The sequence below is a fragment of the Cupressus sempervirens genome, chromosome 8 (genome assembly GCF_028749045.1).
Source record: "Cupressus sempervirens isolate cs-2001-9-10 chromosome 8, ASM2874904v1, whole genome shotgun sequence".
NCBI classification, from domain to species: Eukaryota; Viridiplantae; Streptophyta; class Pinopsida; order Cupressales; family Cupressaceae; genus Cupressus; species Cupressus sempervirens.
This window is the reverse complement of record NC_143125.1, coordinates 162967160-162983959: the sequence shown is the minus strand read 5'-3', so window position 1 is coordinate 162983959 and position 16800 is coordinate 162967160. Positions and strand designations below refer to the sequence as shown.

Here is a 16800-nt window from a genome sequence, read left to right as displayed (position 1 = left end):
ACAACTTCACTAACTAGTTGTCTGTTTTTCTGTAAGGGATGCAACTACTAGCCTTAATACTACATCTACAATTGTACTATTGGAAAGAGAAGATACTTTCAACGTCCTATGTATGGTCAGCATAGGCATTGGATTAAACTACTAGTCTTAATACTACATCTACAGTTGTACTATTGGAAAGAGAAGATACTTTCCACATCCTATGTATGGTCAGCATAGGCATTGGATTATCTCTTATGAAATAAGAAGCACCTTCAATTATGAAATAGGGAGATCATTCCACTCTTGAACTAGTATTCAGCTCCTAGAACTTTTTTGAGACGAAGGGCTCTATCATCTACTAAGACATCATACTTCTTTCTACAAACAAAGTTCGAGCTTGTGAACATCCAAAAGCAGATTAAAATCAATCTCGTCAAGCGGGACTGGAATTGTGGTTGTTGCACTACTCCTTTAAAGGGTAGCTACAGAGATTTGTTAGATTTTGCCTCAACAGATTAAACTTTTAGACTTGTCAAGCAAGGATTCTCTGGTTGGACAATTAAAGAAGAGTTAGACATAACAAGACAACTAACTGGGACCTTAAGTAGTCTTGGTACTGCAAGCTTATATTGGTGGAGATAATTTCATATCTTGTGAACATTTTAGTGTAATCCCACTAGGCATGGAAATCAATTGTTTGTTAGATTGACATTTTTAACATTGTGGCCAGCAATACTTGTTTGTTAGATATAGGATGTTCCAACACAACTTTCTTAGCTCGAAAATTAAAGCGGCTTAGTTCCTCTTGCTACTAACCACATCTTGTAAAACAAGAAATCAAATGGGTACAGAACAGTATAAGATAGCCAATCATTCACATATTGATTTAAGGAATAAGCTCAATACATGCCCAACTTCTCTATGTATGCAAATCATACAACAAGGAACAACTCATCTGTCCAATTTTTGAGAATGTTCATGGCCGTTAGATGAAAATGTCTCTCGACTTCTCTTTCACTTGTCAGTATTTTCTCCGGTTGGAGAAGCAAGGCCACATATTCTCCACCTTGAAAGCTAAGCTCTTTATTTTTGCACCATTCAACCTAATTAATCACCAACAAGGGTAATTTCGAGATGCAATCAATCCTCCACTTAGCTAATCCAACCTCTACCATTCACCATCTGTTGGACTGCTACTCATTCTTGAATTCAGCATTATTCAATAAATAAAAAAATTGGTGCAATCTGTAGCCTTTTAAGGGTACATCAGCCATTGGATCATCTCAAAGGCAATCCTGAATCCTCTAATTTTACTATTTTAAGGCAATGCCTTATATTTTTACATAGAAGTTACGAATTGCAATTAATATTTTCCATACATTAGGATGGTAATATGACATACCAACAATCTATTAAATCACCATGTTTGTGTCTTTTATGAAAATGACCCAGTTTCATGGGTGTGAGATTTTGTAAAGCAAGCTCGCCACATTGAAGCAAAGGTTAGAAAACTCAAATTGACCCAAATATAAGATGAGATCCCATATATCCAACACATGATCCTTGTTTCCAAGATTGGGCTTTCTAGTATCACAGCCCCATATCCCTTGCACAGATAAACAAGAGCAGAAATCTAGGCCTGCATATCATTTAACCTTTCATAAGGTTCTGGCCAAGGTAGGACAAGCAACATATTCTTGTGAATTTCCAATGGGCTATATGGGTCATAAGGACATAACCCCTATCATATCTTATGCACAATAATATGTTGAAAAAAATATTCAAATTTTAGATTCCTTAACCACTTCTAGATGGATAAATCATAAAAAGAGGTTATGCCTATTTTCAATGCACTTAGGCTGTTTGTGGTGTTGAAGACTTTGCATGGCAGAAGGCTGCTGAGATGGTGGAGGATGGATGGACAGCAGTAAAAGGAAAAAAGGTCAAACCTTCTAATTCCATCATTTGACATGTCTTTACGTTCTCAAAAGACGGGATCTAAATGTAAATCTTAAGGCTCGGATTTCTTTTCCTGCTGCTCGCCTGGCCTTTTTGAGGCTGCCCCTTTTTGTTTTGGTTCTCCTGGTCTTTTTGGCCTGTTGTCTTGTAGTTTGACATGGTTCTGCATTAAATGTCTTCATATGTAACCATGGGGTTTCAGGATCCCGTTTAAAACCTGTAGTGCACTGTGTTATCTGTGAGGCTACCCTAGTCACCTTGTTTTGTCAGGCGACCTGTTTCAACTAAGGTTTGTTGTTTTTACGTTTGGGCTTCATTGAAAATTATATGATTTGTAAAGAGTTTACCTGTTTTCCTTAATCAAAAACAATTGTTTATTTCAATAAATGCATTTAAAAGTATAATATTTATGCACACATCCCCTTAACACCATATGATAAGAGTGTTAATTGTGAATTCAGGCTTTGAAATTGGCCACGAGTTGCTGAAAGAGGCTCGTTCTGTAGGCTATATCATTCTGAAATTTTAGGAAAAACTGTGTGGTCACCCAGCAGTGAAATCCAAGGCCTTGTGCAATTTAATCAATTTGTACAAAATAATGCTTGATCTGAATCTACCTTTACAATAAAGTATTAGAAGTATATGACAAAATTCAAATAGACAGTACTAAAAGTTCCATGACATTGGAAATATGAACTTATTAATATGGACTTGTAGAGCTATTGTCAGCCAACAGTTGGCATGTCTTGAGTATTAAATAATCAAATGTTTGTAGCGTACTGGTTATTATTAATATTAGGCATCTGAAAGACTGAAACAACTGATTATTTGTATTCATACATGCTATGCAACTCAAGCAGCAATCTTGATATTGCATGCTTGGAATGCTTATCCGCAGCAGGGAAACCAGATAAATTCCCGTTCCATTATTTTTAGTAACATTAGTTCCTTTTAAAGGAAGTGTGTACAACCTTAAAACAAGTTGCTCTCAGGAACATTATCTGTCGCACAAACAAGTGATAAATAAACCTAGCTGAATAGGAAGAAAACTTGAGAAAGTAGATAGAAAAGCAAATAACAGACAAAGCTAGTTAAAATTAAATAGAAATTTGCGATACAATTATGAAGAATAACCTACAGAAAAGATAAATTGACTGGACATGCCTTCATGGGTGTTACCCAAATTTGTTTGGATAACCAATTCTGAGCAACCATGTAGGGAAAAACAAATCTTCACGAAGATGAGAATTTCAATGACTCCACTGCAAAATGTTTTTCAGTCTAATTTTGAGAACCATTTGTGAATCATCTTTTTAAGCTACCTCAAAACTCAATATCAAACATCCATGCATGAAAAGTAGCACATTTTTACCAAAAAGAAAACACTACAATTTAAAGTATATACATAAACATATCCAGCTCTATTTCACAAAAATGAAATAACTAGATCTTTGAAAATGTGAAATTTCCATTGTCTGTGATAAATTAACTTGATGGGTTCTGGATTTGACCATCTAATCAATTTTTTCAAAAGCTTCAGAAACCATCAAGTTGATTTGACATAAAGGATTTGACATAGACTCACAAACAATCAAGCCACACAGTGAAAATTATGCATCCTCCTACAAAAAGAGATCAGCACATCTTTTGTGCACAACCACCAGCTACAATATCACATTTCTGAGATTTGGAAGCTCGAATGGAATTGACAAATGCGGACACATATTAGTTTGACAGGTGGTTATCAAAAGCAGGATCTGTCAATCCCCGCAATACCAGAAAATGTAATGGGCATATGGACGAGATTTGTTGCTTATATATTATATACTATTGAATAATTTACTAACATTTAATTCTCAGAGAACAAAATGAAGTACCAAAATGAGGCAAAGGCTGCAATAGCACTCACAATATAAAGCCTGTCTACACGGTCTTCATTTCTCATCTTTTCTTCCTTTAACTCAGTCTGTGCTTTTGAATATTGATGACAAGACTCTAAGACTTCACTATAATTCCTACTCCTACGACAGCTCATAGCTCTTTTAAGGACAAGCAAACTGTTCTTTCCATTCAGGTGTGCGTGCCTCAAGTCTTCCAACTGCATGCTGAGTTCAGTTATCTTCAACGTTGTTTGACCATTTTCTTCAACTCCAGTATGAGAAACTCTACATTTCATTCCAATAATACACTGGACAACCTTGCAGGGTAAAATGTTGTGAGAGGGAAGTATGGATCCAAAGCGTATTAGAAAGTCATTATCTGTAGGCCAATGCCTCTGTCCACCAAGGGGGCTCCAACTTGCAAGGTTAACTGCTTGCTTTAATCTCTTGTTCACAAGAATCCAACTAAGCCTAATACTGTCCTGCAGCTCCCTCCAGAATTTCCCATCTTTTCTCTCCCTCTCAATAGATGTAAGTCGTGGCAGCCCATCTGCAATGGACACAGTAATTTGGCTTCCAGGGTTGTCATCTTCGTCCGAAAAGTTTAGCATATCGATTCGGAATGGGCAACGAGAGAACCAACCATGAAAATCATCTGCATCAGGGATACCCCAGAGGACTTTGGAATAGATGACTTTGTCCTTGTATCGAACATCTACAATGGAGACAAAGTCTGAGGGCGAAACCCCCTGCAGCTCTTCATCTTCATCATCAGAGTAATCAGACCAAACATATAACTCCTCCAGATCAGAATCCCACTGAACTGCAGAAACTTTTTCTTCATTTGTTATAAGAGGAAAGCAATCTGCATAGAACTTTCGGAATCCACCAAGAGAACGAATCAAGCTTTTCATTTCCTCATTCATAATAGAAGGCCAGAGTGAGCTACATACATCCTCCCAAATGCCCTCCTCTCTTGTTATAGCACAAAAGTCAACACAGGTACATGCAGCACTAGCAAGTGTAGTACCGTCCAGCCTACTTAAGATTTCATAAACCAAGTCGCTACTCAAAGAAGCAACTTCACCAGTGATTAGGGTAGCCATTTAACTCCTGCAGAGATTGGCTTTTCTATTCAGAGTCCAAATAGTACAAAACCAACACTAAAAATCTCCAAGCTCCAAACACAGTGCCCAAGGAAACAACCCATATATCTAGCCGCTCAAATCAAATCTTCAGAATTCACCCAAACCAGAAAATAAGCTGTCTTAAATAAGACTTATAAGACTTATACAAGCTCTAGTGTTCAACAATCTAGCCATTGAGCACCTAATCCTCAAGATCCAGCTTACCGTATCAAAGCTCTCTCCAACACAATAGAATACTTAATACACAACTACCAGATGATCACTTGATAATTTTGACCGTCTAGCAAGCGGCAAAAATACTTGCCAATTTCTGCTACGACCTAGAACTAAATCCCCTTAATCAAAACCAAAACACACTTTCCCAGAAAAAACAAACTTACTGACAATGATTTTCTATTGTTCAGCAAAAGGTCAAATACCTGCCAATTTCTGCTACGTTCATGACCTTAACAAACTCGCTCAATTCCCCAGAAATTCACTATAAAAAACTACCAAAAAAACTTTTCACCAACTGCCCTGAGCTCAGACCCATAGACTACTAACCCACCAAAAAAAAATGCATAAATTTAGGGCTTTCAGTCTACGCATAATCTTTCCAGGATAAAATATGTATAAAGATAGACACGAGGCTAATAATAGCCTATGGGAAGACCATTCATTCTATATGCAAACCCCACAAGAAATATTTCAAATTCTTCTTTTCATAAAACCATTAAATTCAAACACTTAGGTGAACTAATTTCCTGCACTCGGAACATGTAAAACTACCCCAACAAGCAAGATACCTGGCGTGAACTGATACATTGCAAAAAAAACTATATGTAGATTATTTCGTTAAGCCATCCCTACAACCCTTCTCCAAATACCCATAATTTGAAGTCAAAATTTCATCCCACCAACAAACTTATAAACAAATCCTCAACCAGATATCCTATTCATTTAACATCATCCCACCGACTAACCTGATAAGCCCACGATATATATTTAATGTTTTTGAATGAAGCGCTCCAAAACTGATCTTTCTGCCAACAGAAACCTTGTGGATTGGGCTCATCCACGAAAATCTTTGCAGCTGTTATACGGCAGATCAATCTCCTGCTATTGCAGATACCGCGAGTCTCCTGTAGAGCACTGAAATTTCCCTGAACGGTCTCATGTCTGTATAAATGTGTCAAAACATTTCGTCACGCACTTCCAGGAGGTCTTAAAAACTGCTGTCTTCTTCCGTGATCTCACATCGCCAGCCAATCTGCAACTGGTACTATTTCCTCAACGTGGGGTTACATTCCTGTGAATTCAATAAAGTTCCCCACTTCCCCGTTTAAAGGCAATAAATATATTTGCTGACTCTAGCAGATACTTATCTGCAAGGTGTGTTCTTCTAACAATATACCTAGGGGAAATGATAGGAAATGCCTAAACAGCAAATGGGTTATCATGGAGACTCCTTTTTTTTCATGGTTACCCTTATAAGAGTGATGATGTTTTAGTTTGCTCTCTACCCAATTTGTAAAAGATTTATGCCTTTAAGTTGATTTCAAAAAGATATTTCATAATAGAACTGATAGGATATTCTATTTATTGTTGATTTAACATTGCATTTAGAATTGATAGGAATTGTTTATTTGATATTCTATTTATTGATTTAATATCACATTTGTTAATTTATCTAAATTTATTTTCTTTTAACAACGTAGTATCGATAGTTATAACTAGATACTTCATAATAGAAGTGATAGGAGTTGTTTATTTGATATTCTATTTATTGATTTAATATCACATTTATTGATTTATCTAAACTTATTTTCTTTTAATAACATAGCATCAATAGTTATAACTTTAAAGTTGTTATTACAATGATGATTGTCTATGATTGAATGAAATGTACTCGTATAAAGATCTAATAGAACTTGTTGATTTGATATTACACTTATCAATTTAATATGCACATTTGTTGATTTAATGTTTAATATTACATCAATAGTTGTGACTTTAAAGTTGTTATGACAATGATGACTACTTATAATTGAATGTCGTGTACTATTATTTCTAAAAACAACAAATGATGTGATCCCACATCCTCTTCATAAGCATGGGTGACTTTTTTGCATGATTAGTGGAAATGACCTAAGTTGCGCACCCTAACTTCCTACACATGTGCATCTTAAACATTATGTCATTTTCAACAATTTTTTGGTATGTCTCCATATGTGATTTAGGACCCGATGCTTGAGCGTGTTCCAATGGTTGTCATCAGAGTTGTTCATTTGATACCCACACTTAATGATTTAATATCCATATTTACTATCTTAATGCCCAACTATTTTGACAATATTGTACCAATAATTATGACTTTAAAGTTGTTAGTATAATAATAACTACCCATAATTGAATGAAATGTACCCTTAGTTTTAAAAAAACAACTAATGATGTGATGACACATTAGTTGTGGAAGTATGAGAACCCTTTTTGTACGACCATTGGTCTCACTTTTTATTTGGGCTACTTTGGACAATTACGTTGATGTGGCATCATAATTGATGATGTTGACTTGAAACCTTAGTTATAAGCAAACGGCTCGCCTATGGTATAAAAAGAAGATAAATTGGAGTTGAAAGTTTATAGTGATGCAGATTGGGGTGAAAATGTTGATGATAGAAAAAGCACTGGTGGAGGCATTTTTTTCTTGGAAAGAGACTAATTTCATGGACAAGCAAGAAGCATAAATGCATCTCTCAGTCCATAGCAAAATTTGAATATGTTGTTGCAACAATAAATTGTCCTAGCATTGTTTAGACCAAGCAATTGTTGAAAGGTATGAAGGAAGAGATTATTGATCCTGTAGTAATCTATTGTGACAATACAAGTACTATAAACATTTCAAAGAATCATGTTGTGCATACTAAGACAAAACATATTGAGATCAAGTATCATTACTTGAGAGAGTAGGTTCAAGACAAAGAAGTGAGGCTTGAATATATGAACACAAAGGGACAAATAGCTGACATGTCTACTAAGGCATTACCTAAGAAAGCATACGAGTACTTGAGAGACAAGTTAGGGGTTACTCCCCTCTCTGCAACTAACTAAGGAGAAGTGTAGCATTACATCAAATGTTATTATCAGAATAGCATACACATTGATGCAGAAGATCACACTTTAGGATTTGCCTAAAGATGTAAAATGATGTGAAGATATGATCTTGAAGATGAACCTAATGATAGAGGGAGAAAATCTACAAGCAAGACCACTAATATGTATAGGAAGAAGATGTGTGACTCTGTACTTGAAGTTGTTATGCTGATTGAGATGTCTTTGGCATTGTTGTCAAAAAGGGAGATGAAGATTGTTGTTAATGAAGAAACAAAGAAATAGGGAGATAATGAAGATTTGTAGATAGTGACCATCATAGACATAGAAGGAGATGAAGATGGAAGATCACATGACATAAAGAAAGTTGAAGACTATTGTTATTACACTAGTAGACTGGATGAGAATTAGAATGAAACTAAGGATATTATTGAAGATCTACCTATTGAACATAGAAGGAGCAATGCAGTTGAAAACTCAAGGTGTTGTGATACTTTTTGGATTACATGGTAACTTGAAGATATTGCATATCTCACTAGTACATTTGACCCCAATTTTCGACCAAAATTTTTGACCATCTATTAAAATGTTTTAGATTGGTCGAAATATGCAAGGAAAAATATCTTTTTTTTAAAAATCCATGCCCATGTTAGTCGAATTTTCGACCAACACGGGCTTCATATGTTAATTTTTTTTTAAAAGTGGGAAAAACTCATTGTTGCTGAGGATGAAAATGGAGGAAGGGTTTCACAGGCTGGAGGAGGCAAAGGTGAAGGTTTTTGAGAAAGGGGCATCTATGTATAGGGGGTGCGTGGAGACGGGTGTGGTAGCGGCGGTGTTAATAAAATCCTTGCAATCAATGTTGTCGTCTGCTAATGAGGAGGCCAAGTTAGGGCTGAAGATGAGAGTGGCGGCGTTGGTTAATGAGGATGGGGTGTTTTGATAATGCAGGATCTGTTAATTGTTGGTTTCGACATCACTAGTGCAACAATAGAATGGGCAATGGTAAAACTCATTCATAATCTAGATAAAATGGTAAAAGTCCAAGGGGAGTTAGAGGAGGTTGTAGGTCATAGTAGAAGAGTGGAGGAATCTGATATTGATCATCTACCTTACCTTCATGCAATGGTGAAAGAAGTGCTTCGACTGTATCCTCCTGGTCCTCTTTTGATCCCTCATAAAGCATCAAGATCTTGTGAGATAGGGGGTTTGTGATCCCCAAAGACACACAAGTATGGGTTAATGTGTGGGCGATTGCGAGGGATCCTGTTGTCTTGGAAGGAGCCTTCCAAATTTATGTGAGAGAGGTTTTTGGAGGGAGAGGGAGCTACTGTGAACTTTAAGGGACAAGATTTTGAGCTTATACCATTTGGAGTAGGGAGAAGAATATGCCTAGGGCTTCCTTTGGCTGATAAGATGCTTCATTTAATTTTGGCTTCGCTGGTTCACTCCTTCGACTGGAGTCTTCCTAATGGAATGAGCACAAAGGAACTAGACATGGACTATATATTTAGAGTGGTATTGTGGAAGAGTCAGAATTTGGAAGCAATCCCACTACACCTGCAACATCACTTGTATTAATTCTTCAATATTAAGGTAATTTCTTCAATACGTTGGATCACAAAGTCTAATATGATAATGCCGTTTAGAATGGAGGTGTCATAATAGATTTAGTAAGTTGACTGACTTTCCCTACAATAATTTTATTAGTGTCTAAGACTCTAAAGTATCAAGAAAAGTGACATCTGTGTACACAACATAGTGAACGAGGGTTACCATTTCTTTCTCAGGTGGCACACCTCTGTATCAAGAGAGACATACCCATACAACGTAGACCCTTCCCACACTCTACATGGCACTACTTCTGTGCATATCAATGAATTTGAATGCAATATTATAAATAATTTCTGCATGCAACTTCTTACCATTATATACTTATTTTTGTTTAAATTAATATGATCATAAACGAGTTTGAAATTTGTATTAGAAAGACTTTGAGATTTTTATATGGTTTTTGTAATGTAATATGGGTCTTATTCAATGTTATACCACTTCTCTGAGTGTGTTTCATATTGTTTCAAGGAAATTCAAGGAAATTTGGATTTATTTGTAGCTACGGGTTCTTGTGCTTTGTCTTGATAATAAAACATGTAATTGGCACCGGATGGACATTCTAGATTATCTACTTTGAAACGTGAATTTATTGACATATGGGGTGAAAACCTCTAATGTATCCTTGGCATGCACTGATAATAAATGGCATATTGTTATCCTGATGTCCAAGCCCACAAGTTATGTGGAGTAACAATGGTTGAATATTGAAGTCTCTGAGAGAACCTTGGAGACATTACGACTCATTTATTGGATCTTTATTACTAACTCATGCTTAAGATCCATGTGGAAGGGTTTGGGTTTATCACTAGTCCATAAATATTGTCATGCATAAATGTTAAAATGCCAGTATCATTACTATTAATGAAATATATTTCCACCAGGTTTATAAAACTCTTTATAGAGTCATTTACCAAAAGCTCTCTATTAATAGGCTCTGAAAATACTCTATTAATAGACTTTAAAAATACTACATTTTCAATAATAAGCATTTATAATTGATATAGTACAAGGCTAAAAAATCTATTTATTTAGATTCTTTTTTTTTTAACGTTGCTAACTCTTCAGAGCCCTTTATTCATCTAGCTCAATTGCAAATGTTCTGCTTTGGAACACAAACATTTGCGTGCTTTACTTCAATGGAGAGTGTTGTATGGGGGCGTTTCTAAATTTATTCAGGTCAATTGCAAATCAACAGCTCTGTGTCAGTCTCCAGCTGCAGCATCTACAGGAAAGATGGCTTTGATTTCATTCATGTCATCTGCTGTCAATTTTACCAAGAGAGAAGATATTATCATCCAGGTTCTTCATCTTGCTGGTTCCAGGAATGGGCACAACATCATTTCCCTGGTCTTGAACCCATGCAAGAGCAACCTAGCTTGGGTTGCACCCTTTTCTTAAACTGATCTTACTTAGCTTTAGTAATAGATCTTGGTTCCGCTCAAGATTCTCACCTTAAAACCTCGGATTCCCCTGTTTAACAGATCAATTATTATGATATGAAACAATCAACAATGACAAAATCAAATCAAATTAATTTTCACCTTTATTGTCAGTCTTGTCATGTAGATTTTTGTTTAGATTTTACTTTGTTGTTCAGTCTCAATGTTTGAACTCAACATCAGATCATCTTTAAAATGGTACAATTATTAAATGGAAAAAAAAAATCCTATCCTTTACCTTACGAAGTCATTATCTGTCACACTTTGAAGAAGTTTTCCTCCTGTGCTAAAGAAACTCATGCCTAAAGGACTGTATGGAACAATCCCAATCCCCAACTCCCTATGAATGGAATAAAATGAAATAAAATAAATATAAGTAAGCTTGTATTCCTTATCTAAGTTCAAATGGAACAAAGTTCAAAAAAAAATCTTATTAAAAACTTCAACTTTTGGTATATACTGTGAACCCAATTCACAAATATTTATTCTCAGTTCTCTGCAATTTATAAAGTAAACATTGAATCACTGACTGTTGAGGTATTATATCGTCAAAACGTTTACCTAGAGGTGGGAATAATTTGGGCCTCAGAATCCCTACTCCAGAGAGACCATTCAAGCTGCACAACAGTGATTGGATGCACTGCATGGGCCCTACGGATTGTTGAAGCAGAGGCTTCAAACAGACCCACATATTTTATATTTCCCTCTTCTACCAACTTCTTCAGTTCACCCATCTGTATAAAAGGAAAACTGATTTGCTTGTTATCAGATTTCTTATGTTTTGCTAGGCGTCGGTATAGAGCTAGAGGGATACAATCTTGCCCTCCAAAGCCATACAACCTTGATTATTAGACACATATTTTCTAGTGAAATTAGAGGTTTGAAATTTTGATTTTGTTGTTTCTGAGACAAATTCATTGACTCATGTTACATTAGCTTCATAAGAACTCATCTCTCATGACAATAAGTTGGAGTAGCATTGCACTTAGTGACCTTCTGGAAAGGCTTAATGCTTCACCTTATGAGCATCATCTAAATGTAATGAGTACTACGTGTTCCATTCATTCTTATGAAAAATGAGTTCTTGTGAATCACTATTAAAATAACTTGTGTCAATGCGTTTCACTAGAAAACCACACAGTTGAATCCTTGTAGTAAAATCACAATTTGACTTGCTATAGAAAATATTTCATACTTATCAATCTCAATAATTGATATGTAAAATATATTTCTCACATCAAATCAAATTCAAGATTCAACTATGTAGTTTTTGGAGAAAAACCATTGCCCAAAATTTTATAAATAAGATTAAAATAAAAAACATGTCACAGTAGTACAGATTTTGAATCTTAAAACTTACAACGCCATGACAAAATAGTATTTTGGTGCAAGGTTAACGGTTTGGAATCTGAAGATTTATAGTAGCTTCTATGGGTACAGTAATATCCACCCTGTGCTGGTAATAAAGATCAATGTAGTCTATATCAAGCCTCTTGAGACTTGCTTCACAGGCAGCCCTGACATATGCAGGATCTCCCTTCACACCAAATTCTCCATTGCTCCAAGTCAATCCAAACTTAGTTACAATATGCACCTTCTCTCTAATACCTTTTAGAGCCTATTTAGGAAGGAACAATAAAAGCATTATGCACGGTGTTAGAACAATCAAGCTCAGAGAATTAATAGATTAAGAAATGGAAATAGTACGAGTTGGAAACAAGATGTGCATCTTTTGATCAATCAATGGTTTTAACAAATGCATCTTTTGAGTAATATTGATCACTTTTCAGTGATGGGTTATATAGTTTTCAGCTATGTAAGGATTTGGTACAGTTGATGCTTCCGTAGCTCATAATTATGTTATAATGTTGAATTACTTTTCAGAAGAGTCTTCTAGTGCAGGCTGGAAAAGAAACGTTAGAACTTAAGTATAAACACACAAGAGAGCTTGTTAGGTTTGTTTACATGAATGATCCAATGTTTTCCAAGATGACACAAAATAAAACAGCATGTATGGTAGAACCATTTTTTAAATTGTAAAGTGAAGCTTCTCGACACCTAACATATAGAAACTGTTATCCAAATTTGCTCATCTACATCACCACTTATCAGTTATAGCAGTAATCTTAAACTATATCATAGCAGTAACTAGGAGCCAGGCATGCTCATATCAACATGTATCGTAGTCACAATCAAACATGGATTTCAAGAATTTTTAAGGAAATGAAAGCATTTCATTTTATTCATGCTGCCTATCCAAGAACCTTGAATGGCACAAAGAAATCTTACTCCTTTTGTCATATATTCTATCTTGGCTATATTTATAAGATGTGTTTGTATAATCTTTTGTCTAACATGAGAAGTCATACAAAATATTTGGAAATACCTTCATCTCTGAGTTACAAGGCATAGAATCATGCTAAATTGCTTTAATCCACCTTAGGTTCAGATTTCTTGATTATGCTTTGCAAATATTGATAGACTATTATCCTCTTTTGTAAATCCAATTTGACATTATTTGATTGGTAGTTGCTCTGTATTATGCATTAATGGTAGTCCATGTTCGGAGAATGTAATCCCATCTTTGTTATATGAATAGAGTTCGCATAAGAGATGTTGGTATGGTTTTTATAAAGCAGGTTAACAACTCTGTCTTCTAAATTCTTTCTTATAAATGGACATTTGGATATGGTGATAGTAATGAAGGGTCTATATTGGTCAATATGATTGTGTTGGAACAGACAAGCAAAGGAAGTAATCAAAGCAATTAAGAAACGCATTGCCAATAAGAATCCTAAGATCCAAATTCTTTCTCTGACGGTTAGTATTGAATAATATTATAAATTTCTATATACATTTTGATTTATTTTAAGTTATTATTACTGAGATATTTGGTTGAATTCTGAGTGCAAAAAATTTACTATAGTAAGAATTCATTTATGATTGACTTTGATGGATAACTTTGATTTAATATTTGCCTGGTTATTTTTGCAGCTATTAGAGACACTTACAAAAAATTGTGGTGATACTGTTCACTTGCAAGTTGCTGAGAGAGATGTGCTACATGAAATGGTCAAGATAGTAAAGAAAAAGGTCTGTAAAAAAAGCTTTTGTGTAACTTGCACATGTTTTTCTGGGTTGTAGCTTAAACAATTTTCGGTTTGTGCTCTTAGTGCATATTTTTAGAAGTCCTTTATGTGGGTTTTATTTGTATTTTATTTTGTAGCCTGATTTAAATGTTAGAGAAAATATCTTGGTCCTGCTAGATACATGGCAGGAAGCTTTTGGGGGGTCAAATGGAAGATATCCACAATATTATTCTGCATACCACAAGTTACAGGTAAGGAAAAAAATAAAATGAATCTTAAGGATGTTCAACAAATCTCATGTTTTTCAAGGGCAGGTTGAATATATTTGACTGACTCTGCCAAATGGCAGGGTAAAACATTGACCTTGAGATTGACCCTCATTTTTGTTACCTAGATTTGCTTTCTAGCTCGCATACTTTAAATGCCATTTGGAAGTAGTGTATATTGTTAAACTATTCCAGGATGCAGTGCAACAGTGATGTTGGCATAATGACATTAGTTAGTAATTAATTTCATGCTGCATGTTCTTAGTTTGAAGTTTTATTTGTCATTTTAGAGCCCAGTGGCTCTAGGGCCTTGAGTATGGTAACCTGAGAGAGTGCATGAATTGTTTGTTATTGCATGAATTGTTTGTTATTGCATATTAAAATGTGATTGCCTGCCTCAGTTTGCTACATTTGTAGATGCTTTAAGGCTTTCTAGAAAACAACAATAATTGTGTTACAGTTGCTCAAGTATCTTCTACAGTCACTCCTCAAAGATCTATTTTAAGTTTTTATCTTAACCAATGGAAGGCATCAACTCCTTATGGAAATTTCCTTTTAGGTGCCTACCAAAAATGGTATGATTCTTCAGAATGATGGGGCTCCTGCACAAGCAGCATAATGATCTCTTTATGGGATATATTGGATTTTGCCCAAAAATAACAAGTCCCACAACACAAGTTATTTATAAATAGTATTCTATATATAAAATATGTAATTCCAATTCAATTTAGAGAAAATTGTATCAAGGATTTATGATCATTATACAAATGATATTGAAAATAGAACACCCTAAATTCACTTGTATCCATTTCACTGCATACTTCTAATAGCTGACCATATTAGGAATTCGGTGGAAAAGCTTGATAGGATGCTGGGAGAGTTGAGACTATCCTCCTTAATTAAACTCAAGGGCACATAATGAGTGTCCAAGTCATATGGCCCCTTGGGCCATGAGAATGGCAGGACATCTATCATCTTGTAGTTGTCGTATTTAATGACAGAACCAGTACTAGTGCATCTTTCTATCAAACATTTTCAAATTGATCCCAAATATGATGTTTGATGGAAATCAGATAAATAATTATTAATCTTATGTTCCTTGTTAAGAGGATCAAAGATATTCTTCCTCAACCAAGGCCAAGGGCATGGAATGAGCCTTTGAGTAGAACCCTTAGTCCATCCATCTCGTGATTGGCATACTTGACGAGGGATGACCATTACTACTACATCTTCTTAACAAATTTATATGGAGATTAATAGAATAATACTTGCATACTAGTTACTTTCTATTATATTCTTTATTGCTATTATTTTATACACCGATTCTTTTCTAATTCAAACATGGTAGTTTGATTTCCATGAAGTTTTGCAAATCCTCAAGACCACAAGATAGATTAAGCATCAATAAGTAATTGTGAAAGATCCCCACCCAAACTCAATCCAATTTTTCCATTTTGTTTGGTTTGATGTATGTTTTGGACTCCCAGGAATGGTGATGTTTCTAAGTTCGGCAATTCTGATCTGACTTTCGCTGAGTTCACTTTGATGCTTGTTTATGATAACAGATTACAAATGATTAAAGGAAATGACTATGCAATGAATGAAAACATGTATAGCTAAATGATATGGCAAAATATGAGTTTATTGTTTACTGCTAAGACTGAAAAGAGAGATTACAGACCTATTATCAGTCACAAATCAAATTGTAACAATTCAATCCATAGGTTTTAATGCCATATAATCAACATGTATCACATCCAGATGTTAGCTAGCTATTGTAGGCTTCTGTAGACCACTTTGGGACTAGTAAATGACCACTTTAATGTATGATATGAAGTATGATCTACAACAGAAAGACTAATATTATCCTACACGGGTTTGATATGCAATTTCCAGCCATTATATTCAGTGCCATGAATCTAATATGCACTTTCAGCCACTATATCCCTTCAAATATGGTAAGTTTGAATGACACTGTAATTTGATTTTTTAATTTGATTCCAATATTGAAAACTAAGAACTCAAATGACTAGTACATTGTGATCCTGTTACACCAAACATCTGGAACCAGATTACTTGAGCAAATTACAGATTCACACTGAATGATATTTCTCATCAATGCTTTGGCAATATAAATTGTAGAACTAACTATAAAGAAGCAAAGACTGAGTTTCATAGTCAATATTAAGGCATTGTTATATCTCAAATCACATGTATAGGAACGAGAAATGTTACAGTTCTGGATCCACATTAGCTCTCCAAGCGGTAGGCAGCAAGCCTCTATTTCCCATTGTGACTAGTAATTCAACTATGCTTTTCAAACCTTTGATTTT

At 35.1% G+C, this 16800-nt stretch overlaps 1 protein-coding gene and 1 pseudogene across 2 annotated transcripts; both read right to left on the bottom strand.

The window, feature by feature from the left end:
- Positions 1-2608: 2608 nt before the first annotated feature.
- LOC149542067 (putative F-box protein At2g36090) lies at positions 2609-6465 on the bottom strand. Of its 2 annotated transcripts, none has more exons than XM_089797113.1 (2): positions 3851-6465; positions 2609-2942 (listed from the first exon to the last, which is right to left on the bottom strand). In XM_089797113.1, the coding sequence occupies exons 1-2, from the start codon at positions 4925-4927 to the stop codon at positions 2883-2885; spliced, it is 1137 nt and encodes a 378-aa protein (XP_089653239.1). In that variant the 5' UTR covers positions 4928-6465; the 3' UTR covers positions 2609-2882. The 2 variants fall into 2 exon arrangements, with proteins under 2 accessions (XP_089653239.1, XP_089653240.1); XM_089797114.1 differs by lacking the exon at positions 2609-2942 and having other exon boundaries at positions 3392-4934; positions 5932-6462.
- Positions 6466-10875: 4410 nt separating this feature from the next.
- Positions 10876-13504, bottom strand: LOC149542066 (putative aldo-keto reductase 2; annotated as a pseudogene).
- Positions 13505-16800: the final 3296 nt, after the last annotated feature.